The 24,273-nt window shown below is 42.5% G+C and overlaps 1 protein-coding gene across 1 annotated transcript in view; it reads left to right on the plus strand.

The window, feature by feature from the left end:
- Positions 1–20,054, plus strand: part of EFCAB11 (EF-hand calcium binding domain 11) — a 146,509-nt gene extending 126,455 nt beyond the window's left edge. The window contains exon 6 of the mRNA XM_046009274.1: positions 19,374–20,054. Within this exon, the coding sequence (XP_045865230.1) occupies positions 19,374–19,455 (82 nt within the window). The 3' untranslated portion in view covers positions 19,456–20,054. The remainder of the gene's footprint in view (positions 1–19,373) is intronic.
- The last annotated feature ends 4,219 nt before the right edge of the window (positions 20,055–24,273 follow it).

Raw genomic sequence — 24,273 nt, forward strand, 5'->3', positions numbered from 1 at the left:
AAAAACTTAATAGCTGTTATTGCTAAAAAGGAGTGCTAATGTTATTTTGGAGTAGGTTTTATATGATAAATATTCTTGAATTATTTTGTTTCTAAGATTCGTAGTAGATTTCTTTCAGTTTCCTGAGTTTATGTAATCATGACCTCTGTAGTTAGTGATGTTCCTGTCTTTTTTCGTTCTTTTTTGGTGGGGCAGGGTGGGTAGGATAGAGATGGAGAGAGAGAGAATCTCAGGCAGGCTTTAGGCCTAGTGTGGAGCCTGATGCAGGGCTTGGTGCGAGGCCTGATCCCAAGACCCCACGATCATGACCTGAGCTGAAATCAAGTCAGACACTTAGCCAGGTGAGCCACCTAGGTACCACTTTGTTACCAATACCAAGTGATGTCCCTTTGTTACCAATTTTTCTCACTTGTTTTTCCTGCCTTATCAGTATGTCAAGACCCTCTAATAGTTTATTAAATAACCTGTCTGAGAAAGAGTGTCTTTGTTTTGACATTGCCTTTAGGAAACATGCCACTAATATCTGTTTCTCCATTAGGAACAATAATGGATTTTTATTTTAAAGTCTTTGTTTTGCTTAGTTTTCAGAAATTAAAAATCAAGAATGGACATAATACTTTATAAAATCCCCATTTAAGTCTTCTAACATACTAATACAATTGACCCCATAACACCATGGGCATTAGGGGCACTGATTCCCTTGCAGCTGAAAATCTGGGTATAACTTTTGACTCCCTAACACTTAACCATAATAGCATACTGCTGACCAGAAGACTTACCCCTAACATAGTCAATTAACACATAATCTGTATATGTATTATATAGTGTATCCTTACAATTAAGTAAGTTAGAGAAAAGAAAATGTTGTTAAGAAAGTCAGAAGGAAGAGAAAATACATTTACAGTACTGTATCTCAGTTTATTAAAGAAAATCTGTCCAGTCAGGCCAGGTTGGGCCAGGGGCAGCGACAACTGTGGACCTGGCCTCGGGGGACAGTAATGTTCTGCAGCCTAGTGACCTTGACTCAGCAGAGGCAACAGTACAGCTGCCTCAAATGCTTGGAGGTGTGCCACCGGCTTGTGGCCATCAGCAGCTGTGTGCACATGAGTGCCTGGCCTCTGGGCCGAGGGGCTCCCACAAGGAGGGGTCTTTGTCTTCTTGGAGGGGCCCAAGACCTGCAGCCACCCCAATGCAACTGGGAAGGCCAGCACACAGAGGACTCCAGGGGTGGCTGATGCCTGGGGCCAGGGGTTTCCTGCACTGCACTCTGCCCACTCTGGGACCTTTCCTCTGCTTTAGCCTGCCTCCTGCCTGCCAGCCCTGGGTGCTGGATCCAACTACCCTATGGGCACATGGGGCAACCTGCAACCCTGCTTAGTCTTGGGGCCCCCAGTGGGCTGCTAATGGCCTCTGTGGGCCTCCCCAGATACTCAAAGGGCAGCAAGGGAGAACTCCACAGCAGTCATCTTCAGTTGGGTTCCTTAGAGACTGGGGTAGGCAATCATAAATATATGCTTTGTGCCTTTTGCTGTCAGCTTTAAAAAAAACTGCATATAAATAGATCCTTGTAAGTTCAAACCTATGTTGTTCTAAGGGTCAACTATAATTATATAATTACACACATATATATGTATATATATATACATATATATATATGAATAATTATGAATGCCAGAAAATAGATGAGGGGTGAATTAACTATATTATAAAAAGAACACATTTCTTTTTGGTTCACAAATTTTTCACCATTTGCTCTGAATTTTCCAAAATTTTCTTTTCGCAGAGACTTGAGCACTCATTTATCTTGTTGCTAAGGCTTCTATAGACTTCACGTCCTCCCCTGTCTCAGCAGCATCTCCAGTCTACTCATTCTACTCTCCTCTTGATTCTCATTGATTTTTATTTTTTCAGTTAGGTGCTCTATCAAGTCAGTCAAACTCTAATCTTCAGAATGTTCCAGGGGTACTCACTTTCCTCTAATAGTTTATTTCCTCACCATTGCTCAAAACTCAAGTTTACAGCTATCCATGTAGTATTAATTAAAAAGGATTTCGTAATGAGATTCCTCTAATTTTGATTCCAGTGCTTCTAGTAAACTCGAGTTTTGCTAAGGGCTCTTTTCTTGAGCACAGCCCAGCATCTGTAGGAGAAAAACCTAATTAAGAAATTTAATGGAAAATTTTCAAATGTACACTTACTGCCCAGTTTTTAAGCACTAATATTTTTAAGCACTAATACTTTGAAGCATTTCTCTGTTCTCTTTTCCCACCCCCAAATTATTGGAATGATCTCTGTGCTATTATTCTGCAAAAATCTGGGGAGGAGATCTGGCTGGGAGGTCGTGATTAGGGCATTCCAGGTCCATGGCTTACACACCCCAAAATTTTGCAGGGCTGTGAATAACTTTGGACTGATGGCATAGCACAGTGATCCTGATCCCAGGGTTCATCCCATATCCCCACAGAAACCTAGAATGGTTGGAAAGGAGCTGTCCTGAGGTCTTGTTCTAGTACTCCATGTAGTGTGTCCATAGCTTTGAGCTGGTGGTTTTCTGCAACCTGGCTTTTCCTTCCATGTAAAATAGGACCTATGTGGATTCTTGACAAAGGTCCTCATGATCCCCAAAAGCCCAGAATAATTATTAGCTGGGTGTAGAACCCTGCTGTCCATGAAGAGACAGACCGGGTTTTCCATCCTGGTTTTGGTGCCAGCTGGATATGTAACTTCAGAAAAGTTGCTGTATGCTTCAGAACTTCAGTTTTCTTGTCTGGAAAATGAAAAAAAGTAGGTCGGGTGATTTCTAAAGTTCATTAAAGGGGGAAAAAAGAGCTACCTGCTGTTGCTCCGGGTAGAGGGTGGGAATTTGGAAGGATGGTGGGGATGTGAGAGTGGCCTTTCTCCCAGTGTTCCGGAGTATGTGACACTCAAGGGTGGCAGCCCAGGCGCCCTCCGGACAGCTGACTTCAGGGGGCAGGAAGGTTCCCACGTCACGGTGTTTGTTCAGGCCCGCGCTCCAGAGGTTTGTCACACCAAGCGGGAAGCGGAGTTGTTTTATCCCTGCGGTTTGATTGGAACTAAGAAAAGGGTTTTGTTTTGTTTTCTCTCCCCTCTGGGAGCTGTGTTCAGTAAAACTTCCATACGGAGAGGTATTTATTATGAAAGAGTGTCAAGTGAGTCGAATAGCCAGACCATGCAGTCACGGAAGGAAGCCCCCGCGGAGGAATGTGCACGCAGAAGGTGACACCCAGGGCCGCGGTCCCCGCTGCAGATGCGGACACGTGCGTTCCTTCCCAGCGCGGTCCAGAGCGTCCTTCCTCTCATTCCTTTCTCATAAACTCATCCTCTGTGAGCACTCGAAGCCCTGGATGGCTTTCCTTTGTTGGCCCTAGCTCGGGATGATGTTATCAAACGTGAATTTTCCCTTAGCTGTTGATTGCATGAACGGGAAGCCAGCAGAATAGACGAGAGGCGGGGGCGCGTGGGCTGAGGGCTTAGGCGGCTTGCTGTGCACGTTGTGCGTGGGTGTGCATGGGTGTGCGTGGGTATGCGGGCCGGGGCATTGCAGGAGCTGCAGTTACGAAAGTAACCTGTACGGCTCGTAGACTGTTTGGGAACTAGAGAAAGGTGAGAAGAAGAAAATAAAAACCAACTTCATTCCTACCAAGCCAAAGACAATCATTGTTAATATTCTGGTATTTATTCTTTCCTGTTGCTCTCCGAGGTTTTGTTGCTCAAATAAGTGAGAGTTGTTTTTTGTTTTGTTTTTGTTATTTTCATCTTTGCTTTTCTATCATTTTGCTGTTTTTCACTTTTTAAAGACCTCTATATTGACCGTGTTTGTCTGCACTTTTGTTATTTCCTTAGGAGAGGTTCCTGGGTGTGGGAAATACCATATTAGAGAGTATGAGTTTTTTTTTTTTTTTTTTGGCCATTTTTACAACTCTTGATTCTTCTTACTGCATTGCCTAATTAACGAATGACAGTTCCTCCAGCAGCAGATGCCCCTCTCACCGTGTGCTCAGCAATGACCAAATGTTATTTACTTTTCACATTTTTTCTGATACAACAGGTGACAATATTATCTCATTTTTTGTTTTTTTTTTTCCACTGGTTGTAATATTGAACATTTTCACGTTTATCCCCTCTTTCTATTCCTTCTTTTGTGAATTATCTATTCATGTCATTTGCCCATGTTTTTTTCTTTAGTGAGAGCATTTACCTGTTTCCATTTTTATTGCAACTGGTTTTCCAGTTCTTTTTTATTTTTATGATTTTTTTGAAGTGCAGAAATTTTAAGTTTTCATATATTCAAATCTGTGATCTTGTCCTCCACAATTTCTTCCATTTACTTTTATATTAATAAAGTTTTCCTCGTTTTGAGACCAGGTTAATATTCACTTCCATTTTCGTAGTTGGTTTGAATCTGTGAATTTTCAGGCTATCTGCCACTTTCATGTATTTAGAATTCACGTTAGTATATATCATTGAGCGACAATCGAAATGTTTTTGTTTCCAAATAGCCAGTTTTTCCATTATCATTTATTAAATAGTCCCTGTTTGTATACAGTGCCTTCATTATTACATTCTATACTGAATTTTTTTTTTTTTAATACACGTACACAGACCTCTCCAGGCTGTGAGCTTTTCTATTCCCTGGTCTCTTTACACAAAAGACACACCTTTTATTCCCCTAATTCGTATAATATGTTCTCAGACTTAGTATTCCTCATTTTCAGATTGTTCTCAGCACTTTCTGCCTGTTTATTTTCCAGATGAATGGTAGAATCATTTTCGTGGAGTTCCAAAAACCTCCCTTTGGGGTTTTGATGAAAATTGCATTCAACCTATAAATTAATTGGGGAGAATTTGGCATCTTTACAACATTTAGTCTTTCCAACCAGCAATACACATATGGCATGCCCCTCCACATTTTCAAATATCCTTTTGATGTCTCAGTGGAATTTTATATTTTTCTTTATACAAATACAACACATTTCTTATTAAGGTATTTCCCTATTATTTTATATTTCAGATACTTTTTTAAAAGTGGAATCTTTTCCCCCTCAGTTTAGCTCCTCTTTCTAATAGTGCTTTTCCCCAGTGATTGCCAAGTACTGACAGGAATCTTAAGTGAATAGCTTATTTGTTTCTTTCCAAGCTTATAAACTCTGAGATTTAGAACTGGGACCAACCTTAAATATATTTTCTTTTCCTAGATGATAAAAGTGAGGTCATGAACAGTATTTAACTTTATTTAAAGATCATACAGCTTGTTAGGTGAGTGGCTAAACAGGCGAATACTTCCAAACATTCATATTCTTTGTGTCAAGGACATGTAAAGCTTAAATATCTGAAACCAGACTCATTGCCATCCCCCCTTGTGTTAATTTCCCGTGGCCGCTGTCACTGTGTGCCACTGACTTAGTGACTTAACACACTTGTATTGCCTTTTAGTTCTGGAGGCCGGAAATCCAAATTGGCCCTCGCTGGCCCAAGATCACGGTGTCAGCAGGGCTGCCTTACTTCTGGAGGATTGAGGGGCAAATCTATTTCCTTACCCTTCCAAAGCCTCGGGAGGCTGCCCGCATTCCTTGGCTTATGTACCTTCCCTCTATTTCATAGCCAGTAGCTTAGCAACTTAGCAACAAGCTCTCTCTGACTCTTACTGAGTCTTCTACTTCCCTCCTTCCACTTTTTTTCCTAAAGATTTTATTTATTTATTTGACAGATAGAGAGAGATCACAAGTAAGCAGAGAGAGAGGGGGAAGTAGGCTCCCCACTGAGCAGAGAGCCCAATGTGGGGCTGGATTCCAGGACTCTGAGATCATGACCTGAACCAAAGGCAGAGGCCCAACCCACTGAGCCACCCAGGTGCCCTTCCACTTTTAAGGACCCTCAAGATTACATAGGGCCCGCCTGGATAATCTGGAATCTGCCCATTTTAACGTCAGGAATCTTAACTCCATCAGCAGCCCTACTCTTCCTTTCTCATGTGACAGTTTCATGTGTTCTGGGGATTAGGATTGGACATCTTTCGGTGGGGGGGGGGGCATTATTCTGTCTACTACAGCAAGGATGAACTTTCAAAATTTCTGTCTAAGCACGTTAGCCATCTACTTAAAGCACATCAGAGCATCTCATGCTCCTTGGATTATGGTCAAAACTCTTCCGTGGGCTTCCAGCTTCAGAATAGTCTATAAGAATAGACTTATCAAGTCTGAAAATACCTTGCTCTCTCTTGTCACGAGGCTCTGGCACATGCTGTTCCCTCTGCCTGGAAAGCCCTTCTGCACCTCCCAACTACCTCTCATCCCTCAGGTCTCAGCCCCATTCTGTATCCTCAGGGTCAATGCCCAGACCTTCCTGCTCAATCCTCTGTCCCACCATCTTGTAGTACCTTCTCTCTTTCCTTCAGAGAACTTAGCACACTGGTGATTTTATTTTACTCAGAATTACTTCATTCTCTCTCTGGCTGGACTAAAAGGATCTCTGTTTCTTTCTTCCCCACATCTTCAGAACCTGAAGCACCTGGTCCACAGTGGGCTCTTAGTGTGTGTCCCATGAATGACCAAATGAACTCAGTAACCTATTTCTTAAAAAAAAAAAAAACATTTTTATTGAATGTGTTCACTGACACATTTATAAAAGCAAAAGGGCTTTTTGAAAATTTAGGAAATAAGTAAATCATTATAAATCCATATAGCCATTAAAAATGAAAAAGACTGGGGCTCCTGGGTGGCTCAGTGGGTTAAAGCCTCTGCCTTCCACTCAGGTCATGATCCCAGGGTCCTGGGATCGAGCCCCACATCAGGCTCTCTGCTCAGCAGGAAGCTTGCTTCTTCCTCTCTCTCTCTGCTGGCCTCTCTGCCTACTTGTGATCTCTGTCTGTCAAATAAATAAAATCTTTTTTTAAAAAATGAAAAAGACTATAGCAATGGGGGAAAATGTTTATATTATGTTTAAAATAGCAGGATACAACATGCTCTTATGCTAGTCAGAAGGCAAAGTGACATAATGATTATAGCAATCGGTTCAAGATCATGGAATGGTGAGTGATACTTTTCTCCCACCTCCAAACTCCCCTGTTCCCATGTTCATATATTCATCACACATTTCCTGCAGCCAGTGTGTGCCAGGGTCTGTGTCAGGAGTAGGAACAGCGCCGTGAACAGGATGTATTGGTCTCTGTTCACTGCAAGGTTATGGCCAAATAGGAGGAAAACTCATAATAATCATGACATTGATGATGTAGTATTGACAGACCATTGCTGTATTCAAGAAAACTGCCATAGTGTGCACCATAGGCTAAAGTAAATATTTCTTAAATCAGGTTCATTATTATTATGGCATTGAGATTTTTAATTTTGTGTGTATGGGGGGGGTTGTAGGAGAAATATACCCATTTTCTTTAGTCTTTAGGCTTTGAAGGAGATTTCCTAAATTGTCTCTCCAATCCCTAATCACTGCTTTTTATACATTCTGGAAGGAAAACATTTGGAATCAGAGTGAACTTCTGGTTACCTTAGTTCAACTACATTAAAAAGGTTTGTGCAGGTGGCCAACAGGACGCCACTGATCCTCCCCAATTCAACCTCATTCCCAAGCATTTGGTAGGTCTTTAGCACCCACTTCTAGGAAACTGACAAGGCAGAGTTTTGCCACCATAAATTCTCTTGGTTTCATCTTCTCACACTTATGCGCTCAGTGTCTGTGCCTCTGTGCTTGAGCATAATGTAAATACTTAATTTGTTTAATAAATATCCTGAAATAGCCTCTTTGAGTTGTTACTAGAAGGGCACGAACCTTTTAACTCACTTAGTCAGCGCAGATCAACACTTAATGTCTTTAATGATGATCAGGATCTTTTTTAGTGGCTGAAAATCTCCGTAATCAATGATGTGGTCCTGCCTGGAGGCAGGAGAGACTAGATAATGGGCAGAAAATGTCACACTGGATGGGACTAGTAATTTGAATCCCTGAAATCAGTATTAGAGTGGCCATTTATGGGAGAGGCCAGTTTCTTCCCAAGGCTAAGAAGAGCCCCTCCAGCACCCCAGTACTCTTAAGTGATCTACACATTGCTGAAACCATAATGAGCCAGTTCCTCTTTCAGTCCAAAACATCTAAAGGCTCTTCTCCCCCGCCCACCTACCCAACAAGGCCATTGCCATGCCAGCTTGCGGCACAGTGGTCACCCACCTGAAAAGTAATTCTCAGTGCTAGGCAGGAGCGGAGAGGACTGGGGCCCGGGGGTATCATGGGATTTCTGAGACCTCGTTAAGGCGGGTACATCCCCTTTTCCTTCCCAGTCCCTATACCGACCTTGAGAATTTTATTTTCATTTCAGGGATAGGAAACAAGTCCCATTTTCTAGCTGTTATATGAAGGAGCACTTCCAGCTTTCAGTCCTAAAATATCCCTTCTGAACTTGGAGTCCCTTGGTCTTAGTCTTGCATTTGATTAATTTAGCCATGTTCACATTTTCTGCATTTCATAATTTTCTGAACACTTGTCATATGCCCTGCGAACCTTTATCTCTTTTGAGTGAAATTCTCATATTAAAAGCCCTCATGGTCATTCCATTTGGTGTGACTTTGTGATTATAAGTGGACTTTATTAATAGAGAGCTTCTGATAATATGAGGTAATTGTTTCATTATGAAACGTTATTCATTTTTTATGTTGTTTATTATTGTCCACAGACCCAGAGGTTTCAAATGGGAGCATGTTGTAAATGAAAGCATAAGTAATTTATTGTAATTATTCTGAACTAAGGCCAGATTTCCTACTGGCTCAGTGATGCACATCAATTGAAAATGGGCTGAGATATAAAATCTTGTTTTCTTAAATATTACTTAAAACAAAAGCATAAGCAATTAAAAATATTAATTTTTATAAATTCCTGCATCCTCCTTTAATGAAAAAACAAAACCTGACTTGATCAAATTTTAAAATAACGTTTCTATAACTAAGCTATATGGAGTAAGTCCCCTGGATTTCTGGTGAGGCTAAACTAACACAGTATAATTCGGCCATGTCATAGTCCCTAGGGTGACTGTCAGGTCCTGTGCTCTCCTTTGAAATGTGAGTGCTTTTAATTAGATGAAGCAATGGCTAGTTTTTGTTTCTCTATTATTATATTATTATCATTCCATTGCCAGGGCTCCCAGTCTGATCTAATTGTAAAGGAGGCTGGAAAATGTGGTTTAGCTATGTTTTCGGGAAGAGAGGGAATTAAGTTTTGTGGAACGTATAACAAGCTCTGCTTCGGAATCAAACTTCACCCATGTCAGAATGGATAACCCATTATCCCAGCTCCTTTTCCTTCCGAACTGTTCTATATCCACCGATTCGAAATGCCCCTTTTGACCTTTGGTGAATTCCTATGTACGTGTTCTGGATGTTGTTCTCACTCACTGATTGCTGGGTCTTAATCACACTGTTTTACTTACTGAAGCTCTATATTCTATTTTGCTACTATGTGCATTTTCTAAAAAATATTCTGAATCTTCTGGCACATTTCCTTTTCCAGATAAACTTGAGCTTCACATTTCCTAAGAAAGGAAAAAATAAGCAAACAAAAAACTCTCCAGTCTCCCTATCATGTATTATTAAATCTATGTTCTACTCGAAAACATGATACTATTAGAGAAGATAAGCATTATTTGACAATCGGTATCTTCTGACTCCGAGGAAGTATGCTTTTAAAAAGCAAGCTTTCTATCACGCAGTGGCTAGCAATGTTATTAGCAGGGATTTCTAAACGACTTGAATGTTTATGGTTCATATTTCAACTTCAAGTCTGTTTGTTGCATTAGCAAAATGAAGCTCATTAAGCCTTTTCTTTTGGATCATCTCTCCAAGCCTCGGAGTCCACTAATACTCCGCTTTCTTGTCTGGGAGTATGTAATCTTTCCCACATTACACTTGAAAGTTCAGCTCATTCCTAAACCTCCAGTCAAGGATATGAACTTGTTGCTTTCAGAGAGGCCACATCTGTGCACTGAGCCATTACGCCATCTGTTAAAGTGGTCAGAGTTCATTTTATTGCCTCCTTTGTGGAAGGACTCGTACTGTAAAAGCGTGTGTTATTGAAAACATAATTTTCTTCATCATTATGCTTTCTTTCTAGCCGGATCATAACCTGCGAGAAATCTATTGAGCAGAGAGTGAAAAGCTCTTCAGAATAGCTGTTCTTAAGAGATTAAATGATTGCCATCTCTGTCCCATTTCTTTTATCTCATAATCAAGTTCAAGATGATACTAGATATCTCAGCTGAAGTGATTATATATTTGAAATAGAAATGGCTTTATCTCAATTCATATTTCACACTGTTGAAGGCAGGATCATTTTTTCCCCATTTACATTTATATATGTATGGTTCTTTACAACTGTCTGCAGGGTTAAAGATTCAAAGTACTTTTTGAAGGCAAAAATAGCTAATAGGAATTCGGTTGTATTTTTAAATGTTCTGTGCACAAAGACACTAAGTTGTATGTGAAGATCCAGCTTAGATTCATCAAAATTTAGAGCCGTATCAAACCTTGGCAAGTCATAGCCCAACCGTTCTTGACAAGTGAAGAGTTTGGGCTTCAGAGCAGCTAAGACACTTGCTCAAGGTCACACAGCCTCACTGAGATGAAAGCTCCCTCCTAGGCCGTTTCTGCTGGATCCTGCTGCCTCCCCCCTGCCATATTCAGAGCAAACCTGTCACACAGATCTGCTGTGGGGAAAGAAAGACATAGGAACCAGATTTTTTTTGTAATTGGTTCAAAGATGTTCACTTTGGGTTTTATTCTTTATCCTTAAAGCTGCCTGATCTGTGCTGTTTTCTTACATCACAATTTCTCTTCCAGAGATTCAAACTGAGAAAAAAGATCATGTCACTGTTTATTAGCAGCTCTGCTAAAACACTTGCTGGAGAAGGAATATGACACTCTTTGCCGGAAGTGAGACATTGGGCTGTATGTTGATTGCGTTTACCCACATGCCCACAAGTAGTCAATAATCAAGCATACTGAAATTACATTCTTTCCTCCTTTTAAAATATTTCTAGCTTTAAATAAGACTCCTCATTTTTAAAACCTAGTAAATAGGACAAAGTGAGTCATTATTTATAGTTAATCACTTTTGCCAGCTGTGACTGCATTTCACATCCATTTTTCTGTTTTGTCTTGGACTGGAGAATCTATCCTGTCGCTCTGTAAGGAAAAAACCACATTGGTCCCATCAATAGCCTCTTTCAGCACATAATCACAGTTAAGGCGCTACAAATAGAGATTTTTGTTGGATGCAGCAAGAAAAGTAACTTCTTCAGAATCCAGAACTGTGGAGAGTAACCCCAAATCTTGAGAATCACACCTGACAAGAAAATCTGAATTATTTTAGGGTTCATTTCAAAATGGAATAATCATTTCACAAATATTGTATTTCTGAGTGTCTGTTCTATGTCTACCAAGTTCCAGATACTGCAAGGTTGAGAAAAGACTTCAGATAGGATCCCTGGTATGTCAGGATGCTTTAATTTGATAATATCAGTGATCCATTTCAGACTGCCTTGAGCAGTCCTTGAATCTTAACTTCATTGGGTCAGGTGACTAAAAATTTTGACCTCAGGCATGGTTTAGGCCTGGTTTGATTAGACTCCAGCTCACTCTGCTGTTCTTCTGACTCTTTCTCTCACTGTGGATAGCCCCATTCTCAGGCTGATAATTGACATTTATGCACATGTACAGAAAGTTTTGGATCAATGCACCATTGGCTCACAGAACTGGGGAGATTGCGTCCTTGTGGTAGAAAAAGGACTATTATATCGCCCAGCCTCACCTCTGCATCCCCGCTCTCCAAGCCTTCTTCTTAACTCACAAACAGAATTCCTAGGCTTCATTATGGTCAAACCAACTCCTTACCAGCCAGCAGTGGCCAAGGGAGAAATGTCATGTGCCAACTGGCCAGTTGATTCTTGAACCCAATCCCTGTGGTGAGGAGGGCGGGATTATAGTGCTTGGCTTCGGCCAGTTAGCTGCCCCTCCTGGAACCTGGCGTGGCAAGCCATTCACCCAAATCCCACAGCTGCTGAGTAGCACAGAGGTGTAGAATGGATGCTGCGGAAGAACCTAAAAAAATCCACCCTGTCTTTCATTTAGAAAGTTGAGCCTGGTCTTAATGAGGCCAAAGCTTTGCCTGGCGTGTGTCATTCTTCATTCTTGATCTGGTCTGGCCAGCCTTTTATCCTTCCCAATTCAGCCAACGTGCCCAATTCCCCCACCTGCTCGTGGCCAGTCCATGGCTATACCTCTGTATCCACAAGGCCAATGACCTCTCTTATACTTAGGAACGTATTGTCTTCCTGCTAAAAGAATAATGACTTGCTGACAGACTAAATAGTATTAAGTAAGACGCGTGTATTAGACAGAGAAGCCTGCTCCTATCATTTTCTGGTGACCCCTGGCAATTCAGTTGTCTGGAGCTTCAAACTTCAGAGCTCTTCTGAAAGGCAATATTTCATTTGCTCTAAAAATGTTTCTAGAGGAACACTCTGATCTATTTCAAGTAGTGAGATACCCCTCACCTGCATGAGAATCTGACGTGACTATGTTATGGCTGATGGCAATTTAAATGCCCCGGGAGAACTTCCATCTCTCAAAATAAACTTTCTGCCATGTCTCAGCCTGGGTTCTTCCTGAAAGCAGGGCTTTGGGTGAGGAATGGCTTGTAGCTTGTTTGGGAAAGAACCTCTGTGAGCAAGCGCAGAACAGAGACTGAGGGCAAGCCAGCACAGGGGTCTGTGAACCAAATTTGTTACTAATGGAAGCGACTAGAGCTCGATCCCAGCAGAACCTCCAAGGAGCCGAGAGGACAACTTCAGAGTTGTCTGCCTGCCTGAGGGACAGGAGAGAGCCGACATCCTCTGCTCCCTCCCTGGGCAGGGGTTGGCCCATGTGGTGTCCACTCCTTATTTTTTCACACTTCCAGACGGCATCTGTGCGAGGGCCACACCTGGGTGTTAGCAGTCTCAGGAAGACAATGAGAGACACTTGGCATTGGGTGCGCCGAGGGGTAGTCCTCCGGCCACGACCAGACTAAAAGATGGGGGTGAGAACATGAGGTGGGCACACAGGGAGTCCACAGCCAAAGTCACACAGGAACCTGGAAAAGACCAGAAACCATCTACACATCTCTTTTATCTTTCCTGCGTGTCCGAATGGCTTTTCTTAACACGTGTCTTTAAAAAGGTAAAATTAATAAACACATTACCAACCGGATTGCCGTAGAGCCCTGCAGGACTCTCATCAACAAAGAGGCAAGCACGCTGGCGGAAAGAACCAGCGGGCTCCTCAGAAGAGAAGGCTGCTTGCGGGAGAAGCTGTCATCATCACATCTTCAACTGGCGGGTCCTCTCATCCCCAGCAGGGGCTCCTTGCTTGGAGGGTAATTTCTATTCTCACTGTTCAGTCAGGATGACAGCTTTGTCCCTAATGTGATGGCAGTTTTGACTTTAGTTTAAATTATTCCATAAAGAATCAAAGAGAAAGAGATTCTCTTTTTTTCCCCCACCCCAAAAATTCCACTAAGAAAACTTTTCTAATTTAAATCTTTGCCTCCACATTAAATTTCTCATTCATGTTGCAGGTGAATCAAATATAGCGTCAACTTTCAAAACCCTATGTGACTATCACAGTGACTCAGAATAATTGCTGTCTGTCAGTGTATTTGCTGGGAACACAGATATGCCTGTCACCGGCTCCGTTATCACACCGAGAGCTTGCCTCTCGAGTGCGGTCTTCTCTGGGCTCAATTCAGAGCCTTAGTGTCGGCAAGGCAGAGCACTGGGGCAGTTATCTGCATAACCCATCCAAGAAACATGTGTGCCTCAGCTGCCCCTGAAATCACCTGTTGTTGTTTTTTTAAGTCCTTAGAGCAATTATTGTAGTAAGTGTAGATGTAGCTGGAATGTTCCAAAGAATTGCTTCCAACTGTGGTTCCTCTAGCCTGGTAGTTTTGAACAAGGGATGCTTTTGTCCCTCAGCGGACACTTGGCCATATCCAGAGTCGTTTTGGGCTGTCATAGCTGGGGAGCAAGGACAGAGGGTGCTACGGACATCAGGAGGGTAGAGCCCAGAGCGGTTGCAGTGCCTGGGACAGCCTCCCACGGTAAAGGATTAGCCAGCCAAACGCTGCCCTGGTTGTTGAGGGTTTACACATTGTAAAATAAGGCGATCTTCTCAGAAAATTCGTACTGAAAGAAAATATTCCTTCAGTTGAAAAATATCAGTAATATTAAAAAATACTTGGGGCTCCTGCGTGGTTCAGTTGGTTAAGCGACTGCCTTCGGCTCGGGTCATGATCTTGGAGTCCTGGGATCGAGTCCTGCATTGGGCTCCCTACTCAACAGGGAGTCTGCTTTTTCCTCTGATCCTCTCCCTTCTCATGCTCTCTCTCTCTTGTTCTCTCTCCTTCAAGTAAATAAATAAAGTCTTTAAAAAAAAAACAAGTGTGTTTAAAATATATATATATTTTAAAATACTCTAAGACAAAATAACCCCAAAGAGAAGTTTCCGCTCACCATTTCACACTCAAGTTCTGCCCAAATGAAATTGATGTTTATAAGATTGTAATTATAATGCATACTAGTTTATATTCTTGTTTCCACTTAAAAAATCACGTTTATATTCTCTATATCATTTTGATAGAGAATATTCCATTGTTTCAATTTAATGAGTTTAAACCATTGCCTCTTTCTTTTCTTCATTTTTAATTTTAAATAATCCCCCCCCCCTTTTTTTAAGTATCTTGGGGAAAAGCACGTACTCCAATCTGAAATCTGGCTTGGGAGACCTGGCCATGTGGCTCTCTTGAATTACTTTACAAAAAGTATTTTCCAAGAAATAGCTATTTTCTAAAGATTACAAGAAATAGCTATTATGTAAATGTTTTCACATTTACATATTATGTAAATATTTTCACACTACTTGTGAAAAACAGTCACTATATATATTTTTAAAATTCGAAAACCCCCTCTGTTTCTCCTCAGAATGTATTAAAGCAACACTCTGGCCTCCCTTAGTGAGAGATTCTCTGTGAAAGCCTGGCTCCTTCTGGATGGGACCCACCTAGCCTCTGGGTCTGCCCAACTAGGTCGGGCTGTTGGAGTCCACACAGCATCACAAAAAGAAGAGAACAGAAGCTCGCTTAACAAGTCAGGATGTAACAGACAAATGTTAAAGCTCATGCTGATGAAAGTAATTATAACCACTTACAGGATGAGTCAGAAAATGTTTATATTTTAACAGAAAACTGTCAGAACCTAGCTAAGTGGACACAGTCTGGTCTTGCCTGAAATTCTCAATGTGTCCCAGTGTCAGCCTGGGTGTTCTGTGTGTCACAGTTCAGTGTTGCCTGGAAGCCCCATTCCACACCCTGCAGGATTTTCAAGCACTTCTGAAGCGTTTTTACAGTATCTGGAAGGCCCATGACTCTCACGCCTTCCTCTGCATTAATTCGACTGATAGATCATCAAACCATCCCCCACAGTTGTTGCTGGCTTGTGCACCTGCTCCGGTGGAACTCATCTCCTAACTCAGTCTTCAGCTTCGAAGTCAACACAGAAGCCCCCCCACAACACACACACACACACACACACACACACACACACACACACACACATACCCCATCTGTAGTAGAGTCTGCCAGTTGCACTTGTTGGTGAAGATACAGGAGGTTCTAACAAGTAATACAGACACCTTTGAACCACACGGTAAACGTAGCAGTTGAGTAAAGGATTTCTGATCGCCACACCCCCACAGACTTTCCCAGGGGCCATGTCCCTTCATGGAGGATCCCCGCCTCCTGCCTCTCGGTGGCCTATTCTTCCTCATCTCTCTCTTATCTGGCCTGTCATCCCCTTGCACCCGGGAATCCTAAATTGTTCGTGCTGAGTTACACAGAGCAGCTCAGCTCTCCTGAGTCTCTGCTCCACGAATCAGTCCCACATCTTCCTTCTGCATCTCAAAAGCAAGCAAACCAGGAAGCTTCAATTTAACTGGTCCTGTATTTCTAGAAAGCAGTTACTGTTGTTAACAAACAGCATTTCTTTTTCTCTTGTACATCTGTGGGGGCTTTGTTAACTCCTTTGAAAAGCCAGTTCTGAAACAGATGCCCGTGTACTCGTCTGTATCTACATCCACTTGTCTGGTGGAAGAGCTGCTACTTAGCCCGAAGGGAGTGCTCAGGCTTCGGCTGCAGGGCAGGTTAGACTCAGATGTGACTAGCTTCTGTCTCAGTTTCCAGTTTCCTGCTCTGTGTTTCCCTCTGTGTTGTTCAGCCTGACACTCAAGTGGTTCTTTCCATCCGTCTCCTGCTCTGCGGCCTTGTTTGCCGGAGTTCATCTCGCTCTTTGGTCTCTCTCCTACCTAGTCTGTGTTTACAAAATGTGACTGGGCATGGAGACTGCAACTGACTATTCCTTATGGGTCCCTGAGTGAGGTTCCCGGGGGCCTCCATCAGCATGTGTTCTCTCTCTGGCTGGTTTCCAGACTCTCTAAAAGCAGTGATGATATACTCTCTTTCTTCGACCCCTAACACTTCGTGGAAGGTGGTAGATATTCCCTAATGTTGTCAGGTGTTTCTCCAGATCTGTTGATTCCAGAAATTCATGTACTCTGCAAACATGAGTCTCCTGTAGTGAGCTGAGAGGTAGGGACACAGCCAGAAACAAGAGAAAGTTCTCACCCTCCTCGAATTCATTTCTACTTGGAGTGAGAGGTGGTGGAGTATTTAGTGCTCGGTGAGTGCTGGTAACACCAAAACAGCACACCCTCCTTTCAGAACCAGAGCAAGTGCCTGCCAAGGGAGAGTGCGGTAAACAGGAACGATGAAACTCGCTACCTAATGACGTTTCTTCATCGGCGCACATTGCTTCTAGCCGCCAGCCACATCTGCTCTTCGATCACGCGGCGATTCAAGTGTGGGTGCTGTGAAACCTTCCTTCTTCAGGATAATTCCATCCTCGATGAAAAAACAATATATTTCAGCTTTTAAAATTATAGCTCTGAAATGTGAATTTCCTCTTTACCCTCCTTGAGACAACCAGACCTGCTCTTTGTCTCAAACACACACACACACAAACACACACACACACACAGAATGAGGAAGAAAAGTCAGAAGATAGGAGGTATTTTACCACGTCTCATTCTAAATATAAACACGATGTTCACATTCATTATGTGAATAAAATGCCACTACAAACTTTATGAATAAATGTTTCCATTTTAATGATTCTTGGTTATACCGTGCCCATTTTATGATGGGAAGTTTTGGCAAAGACAGCAAGAAAAATAAGTGAATGCAATTACAATGAAGGTTATTTACTGAGAAAAAGGGATTCCCTTTTCCACAAACATTCAGCATTTCAGTAAGTGAATAAACATACTGAGAAAATATTATCAGAAGCAGTTTATTCCAAACATTACTTTTCTAGGTTATCCTCTTAACCTACCCTCTGGGATTTATAGTTCAACCATACGAGTTCAGAGTGGAAAGAAAAAAGGCCACCGATCTAATCCAATTCCTTGGGAAAAATACTTAGGCAATATTAAGAATCTTCAATTATCTAATTTAATAAGAGGGAAGGTTTATTTTCCGTAGTCAGTAACATGTGATACTGATTATTTCTAATCCCTTAGAAAAGATCTAACATTCTGCTTTTGGTCCTGTTATAGCATGAAATCATCATGTATATTTTACCAAAAGAAGTAGCAAGAATAATGGCCTCTGCAGTCTGCAGTCATTTTACGCTAACACACTGCAACATGGTTTTGCCCTGGGGCAGAGAAGTAGGGATTTTCTGTACTTCAAAAGAATGAAAAATTATCATCACTATCCAGAACCATTATAGACTTCAGAGACTTTGGCATGAAATATTCAGAAAGTTTATTTTAGAATTCAATATTTTAAAAGCCTGCTTTAAAACTATTACAGTGATTAGTGGCTCTGTTACTTGGGCCCGTCTTTGCTTTAAAAAGCCCTGTGTCATGGTTGATACCATTTGTTGGTTCAACAAATAATTTGCACCAACCACAGGAGCTCCACGTAAGGAATGTAATGTATTATTTTAGAAGGCCTCCCAAAGAGGAATTGTGACCACTACTCATCAGTTACCCTTTCAAATACCCTTTTTTTGAAAAAGATTTTATTTATTTATTTATTTGTCAGAGAGAGAGAGAGAGCACAAGCAGGTAGAGCAGTAGGCAGAGGAAGAGAGAGAAGCAGGCTCCCTGCTGAGCAAGGAGCCCTATTCGGGACTCCATCCCAAGACCCTGGGATCATGACCTGAGCCAAAGGCAGCAGCTTAACCAACTGAGCCACCCAGGCATCCCTCAAACACGCTTCTTAAATAAATGTTACTTTTCCTGGTCCTGGTTGAAATGTGTGTTTCTAATGCTGTGATTTTTGTCCTTCTGACATGTGTTAGCTTACCCATGTGGAGGGGGTGCTGTTTCTCTGCCCCTGTCAAGGGAGCAATGCTCCTGTCTCAGTGGTTTTAGGGACACACAGGGCCGACGCAACTGAAGCCACCCACAGCCTCAGCCAACCAGCCAGAGGCTCCCATCTTTACCGCTCTGCACCAGAAAAGCTTATCGGGTGTTTGTGAGGATTTAACACCACTTCAGAGGCCCGTGAAGACTTCTGGAGCTAGAGTTAGCCACGTGAAATTGCAATACAACCCCTTCTCCTTGGACTGCTCTGTATACATAGGGAGGCCGCCTTGCAGTAGAGTATTTAGAGAGCTTTGGTTGGGAGTGTCGTGGTCCTGATTTGTGTTCCAAGTCTGCTACTTACCAGCAGTGTGATCTTGTGAAATTGGTGGACCGCTTTCAGCTCAGTGTCTCTGTCTGTAAAGTGCACCCATCCCAGCATCATGCCAAGATTCAGTAAGACGAGGAATGTCAAGGCAGCGCAGTGCAGGTGTCATTGTCCCCGTCACTGCTATTTATTCCCCAAACATTTTTCTTATCTCTCGTTGGTTTATTCCACATTTCTGTTGTGTGATGCATATGTATTTGTTGGTATATCACAGAAAGAATGTGCAGGTTGATTAGAAAAACCATTTCTGCTTTTCTTTAAAAACCTGTGCATTTGGTTTCATTCCTATAAGTGTATGGAATATATTATTTTTGTAGGTTTTAGTAAGTACCTTTTCCTTTCCTTCCCTCCGTAGACATTATCAATGTAAGAAAAAAATAGGCTTCAAGTTTGCCTTCAAGTAGGTACCTCTCATAAACATGCAAAGAAATAAAGATTGTGGAGCGCTTTTAATGCGTGAGACAAAAATAATCTGTAAATAACGAAATAACTTTTGTTTCATTTTCCAGGGAAGTAGATCAAGACTCAGATGGTCTTGTCAGCTTTAAAGACTTTGAATATGCCATGAACTATGGACAAAATGAAGCCTAACTATTGTGAACTGCTTTTGGCAACCTCTGGGGAGACAAATAGGTTGTAATGTGTATTTAAACGTCGAACTCCACTCTGCTAGTGATGTAATTATGCTGCATATTTGTGATTAAACTCTCCATCGTGGTTTTCAGATGCTGGTATTACTTGCATCGCAGAATCCTAGAGGCGGTCATTCCACATGGTCTTCCACTGGGGCTCGTAGCCCTGACCCAGGCTGCTGCTGGGTCTGCCACTGGGGGTGGCCCCCACACCTCCTCTTCACTCTCAATCCACCACGCCCACCCGCACTGCAGGCTGGGGTACTCCACTCACCAGTCCTCACCACCCCACCTGCTTGCTCTGTGATTCTCATTGGTTCCTAATGTCTGGAGAGAAGTTGCTTTTTCCTGCCAATGGTACCAGTTTCCTTCTTGCTGTCAACTTTGTTTGAACAAATAATAGCACCTGTGTGTACTGAGTGCTTAACGATGTTCCAAGCAATGAACAAAAAAGCACTGGAAAAACAAGGACTTAAGATTTCTCTAGGATAAAGTACCAGTGTCAAAATCTTCATTGAAAAATGGCCCTAGGGCACTCGCTATACAAAATTTTAAGAAACTGGGGTGCCTGGGTGGCTCAGTGGGTTAAGCTGCTGCCTTCGGCTCAGGTCATGATCTCAGGGTCCTGGGATCGAGTCCCGCATCGGGCTCTCTGCTCAGCAGGGAGCCTGCTTCCCTCTCTCTCTCTCTCTCTGCCTGCCTCTCTTAGATCTCTACTTGTGATCTCTCTCTGTCAAACAAATAAATAAAATCTTTAAAAAAAATTTTTTTTTAAGAAACAAATAGGGCTGGCACAAGTAAGTCTTCTCCAGCTGGATACAGGGGAAGAACAGCGTGTGGTATGGAAGGATACTGGGGGCAAAAGATTTATTTGGGGAGCGCTTTCGGATGGCTTGGACCTGGGGTTTGTGTGGCTACCCAACTGACCTGTGCTGCACACTTCCTGGTTGTGGGTGGTGGCCCCACCTGGATCAAGAGCCTGAGTTGTGTGCGTTCACATTCTCCATCTTTTGCCCATCCGTGTGTGGGGTTTGGTAATGCTGTACCCAAACAGAAACTGTGGCCTGGGACCCTCAGCACTTATTTCAGATAAATGCCGGTATCAGTGCCAATGTTTTATCTCTAAGTGTTCAGGAATCACAACATTAACATTACAAAAACATCTAATTCAAATTTTAGAAGTAGTAAACATTTAAAGATCAAATAAAAATATGCATTTGTAAAATAGAAACATTAAACAAGCATCATTCAAACACAAATTACTGGCAGATAAACTTAAAAATAAGATCTTAAACTGTTACAAATCAAAGGAGCCTTAGGAAACAAAACAGTATAATTTGATGTTCTTAGAATAGAAAAAAGGACATTAGGTAGACACTAATAAAGAATGGACTTTAGGGGCACCTGGGTGGCTCAGTTGGTTGAGCGCCTGCCTTCCACTCAGGCATGATCCTGGGGTGTGGGATCGAGCCCTGCATCTGGCTCTCCTCTCAGTGGGGAGCCTGCTTTCTCCCTCTGCCTGCTTCTACCCCTGCTTGTGTTCTCTCTCTCTCTGTCAAATAAACAAATACAATCTTAAAAAAAAAAGAAAAGAGTGGACTTTAGTTAATAATACTACCTTCACAATTTTTCTGTAAATCTAAAACTGTTACAAAAAAAAAGACTTTAAAAAATCTTTTTCAAAGACTAGCAAACTAAACAATATCAAAAATGAAGAAAACTTTGAAAATCATTGAGAAGTACAAATGAAATATTATTTTATTTTATTTTTTTAATATGTTTTTAAATATATATTTTTTAAAATTTATTTATTTTTATTTGCTTATTTACAGCATAACAGTGTTCATTGTTTTGGCATCACACCCAGTGCTCCATGCAGTACGTGCCCTCCCTATTACCCACCACCTGGTTCCTCAACCTCCCACCCCACCCCACCCCCTCCCGCCGCCCCTTCATAACCCTCTGGTTGTTTTTCAGAGTCCATAGTCTCTCATGGTTCATCTCCCCTTCCAGTTTCCCTCAACTCCCTCTCCTCTCCATCTCCCCATGAAATATTATTTTAAAAAGCAAGTGGATCCAAGGTATCCTTGAGTATCCTGTGTGTTTTAGTACAAATTGTTCCAGCTAATGGAAAGCCCTTTGTGACTTTGGTAGAGTTTGTTCAGGAAGTGTTTTCATCAGAACTTCATCTCAATATATAAGTGATATGGATTTTAGATTTTTTAAAAATCAGAGTAAGCCACGAACAAAATGCCAGTATTTCAGAAATTGCCATGATGCCAAAACCTTGAATTGCAGTCACTATTTGGACCTTGTTTCTCCCGGGAAACATGACAAGAGAAAAAGAGGATTCACTTTCTCCAGTTGACGTGGGAGGCAAGAGGCCAGGCTGGGAATAGCTATCGGGCAACTCCCTTGGCCCTGGATTAGTCCAGGCTTTTTTCGGTCTCAATGACAGAAGTCTACCCTAATGAGTTTAGATGCAAAGGGAACTTACTAGAAAATACTAAGCTAGCTTATGGAGTCTAACATAAGGAAGGCAGTGGTGCAGCCGAGTTTCAAGATAACCAGGAGTGCCAGTACCTCCAGACCCTGCCTCTGTGCCGTAATCACCATCAGCCTCTCTTAGTTCCAATGAGGAGCTGGCCCATGATCTGTCCAGTTGCAAGTCGAAAGACCCCAGAAAGAGGCTCTGGTTGACCTATGGATCAGTCAACTCTGGTCCATCTAGAGGGTATAGACATGGCCACTGGACACTCCCAGGTGTACTGGGAGTGGAAGTTGATAAAAAGCTAGGCAGCCATTCCGTTTTCTTAGAGGAAACTGCACCTAGTCTAGGATGGAGGGCACACCTAGGACTGGCTGCTTAGGAGGGTCCAGGCTCTCAGCAAAAACCAAAAAGAAAGGGAAGGTGAGAAGCTGTTCGTGTCATCCCCTCCTTATCACTTCCCCTAGGCCCTATCCAAATCCTCATCCTCAGAGTTTTCTTTTTAGCTTCTCAGTTCCAGGTCCCAGTCCCTACCCTCATCTCCAGGACACATGATACTGTCTGTAGAGTGTGACCTTGCCAGTCTGCCCTCAGTTGAATGGATGGGCATCTATGCAAGTCAATCAACTCCATCCCTTCCCTTGGAAGATATCAAGAATGAGAGTGAGTGAGACACAGCAGTGCTCCTCTGAGTGTCTGAGTGGGTGGTTATGACTCAGGAGGAAACGGCAGACATGTTTTCCACCACAAGGCCTGGAAAACTGAGGCAGCTGATTTGTAACAAGAGCAGAAAATGAAACAACTAGAGGAGAACAAGAAAGAAGCTAGAGAAATCCTACGCTACTTGCTTTCTGATTAAAGCTTGTGTGCAAAGCCCAGTCATAACCCTTTGGGTCCTATGAGGTAACCCTGTACCCTTCCAATAAATCTTTCTACTCAAGCCAGCTGGAGTTGCTTTCTGTTATTTGAAACCAAGAGAACCCTAACTTACAAGCATAGAGCCAAGGACAGAGTCCTAGGTAACATCAACATTTACTGGGGCAGCAGAGAGAAGAGTCTTCTAAAAAGAATAGCAAGAGATAGTTGGAAATGGAAGAGGAAGGACTTCTGTCTCCAGCATCCCAGCCTCTACTTGACCTATCACTATAATCAACTCCAGTCTTCCCCTGTGCCAACGGCTCTCAAAGAGCTCACCACAGATCTCCTGCAGGCAAGCCTACCAGTGCCTCTCAGACCTCACTGCACTTGTCCCTTCTCCCTTTAGGCTCCATGACATTGCCCTCTCGTGGCATTTCTGTGCCCATTTTTCCTACTATTCTTTCCTGATTCCTCTCCTACAGCCATCCCGTATTATTAGTATTCTCCTGTAGTTGGCCAGTCTTTTTTTTTTTTTTTTGAAGATTTTATTTATTTGACAGAGAGAGAGAGTGATCACAAGTAGGCAGAGAGACAGGCAGAGGGGGAGAAGGAAGCAGGCTCCCTGCTGAGCAGAGAGCCCGATGTGCGGCTTGATCCCAGGACCCTGAGACCATGACCTGAGCCAAAGGTAGAGGCTTAACCCACTGAGCCACCCAGGCCCCCCTGTAGTTGGCCAGTCTTGATCAACATTCTCTACAGATAATTTTCTGTGCTCCCCAGACTTCAACTAACACCTTTATGGATGTGACTCCACAAACAAATCTTTATTGTTAGTCTTAACCTTGCTCAACCCAGACCAGTTTTCATTTGCCTGTTGGACATTTCCACCTCAATTCCAAACTCACTGAACTAAAATCAGACTTGTTGTTTCCTCTAATTTTCGAAATTGCTTTCTCACTCTGTGTTTTCTATTTCTGTTAATGGCAACCACCCGGCCACCCACCCTGAGCTGTCATCCAAGCCAGCTGCCTCAGGGTTCTTTTCAAGTCTCCCCCATCTTCCTCCGCTCTGACACTCAGCCAGTCACTGTGTCTGCAGTAACTCTGTGACATTTTCTTCCAGCCCATCATGGTCTCCCCGCTGTGTTCTGATTCCCACTCCCATCCTCCCATCCAGTCATTCGTTTTTCTTTTCATTGGTATAAAGAAGAGTAAAGGATGTGCTGATAAGTAAGAAACAGATCCCGCTGTCAGGAAATTTTGTCTAGCATGTCAATTATCTTCCCAAAGCACAGACAAAATTTATTTTTTCTCTGCTCCAAAGCTCTTAGTAGCCCCCCTTTCTATCGGATAATGTCTCATCCCTTAATATGTCATTCAAAGCCCTCTATAATCTGGTCTCAACTTATATGTTCAGCTTCATATTTCACAA

Source organism: Meles meles, chromosome 6 (assembly GCF_922984935.1).
Source record: "Meles meles chromosome 6, mMelMel3.1 paternal haplotype, whole genome shotgun sequence".
In the NCBI taxonomy this organism is placed as follows: Eukaryota; Metazoa; Chordata; class Mammalia; order Carnivora; family Mustelidae; genus Meles; species Meles meles.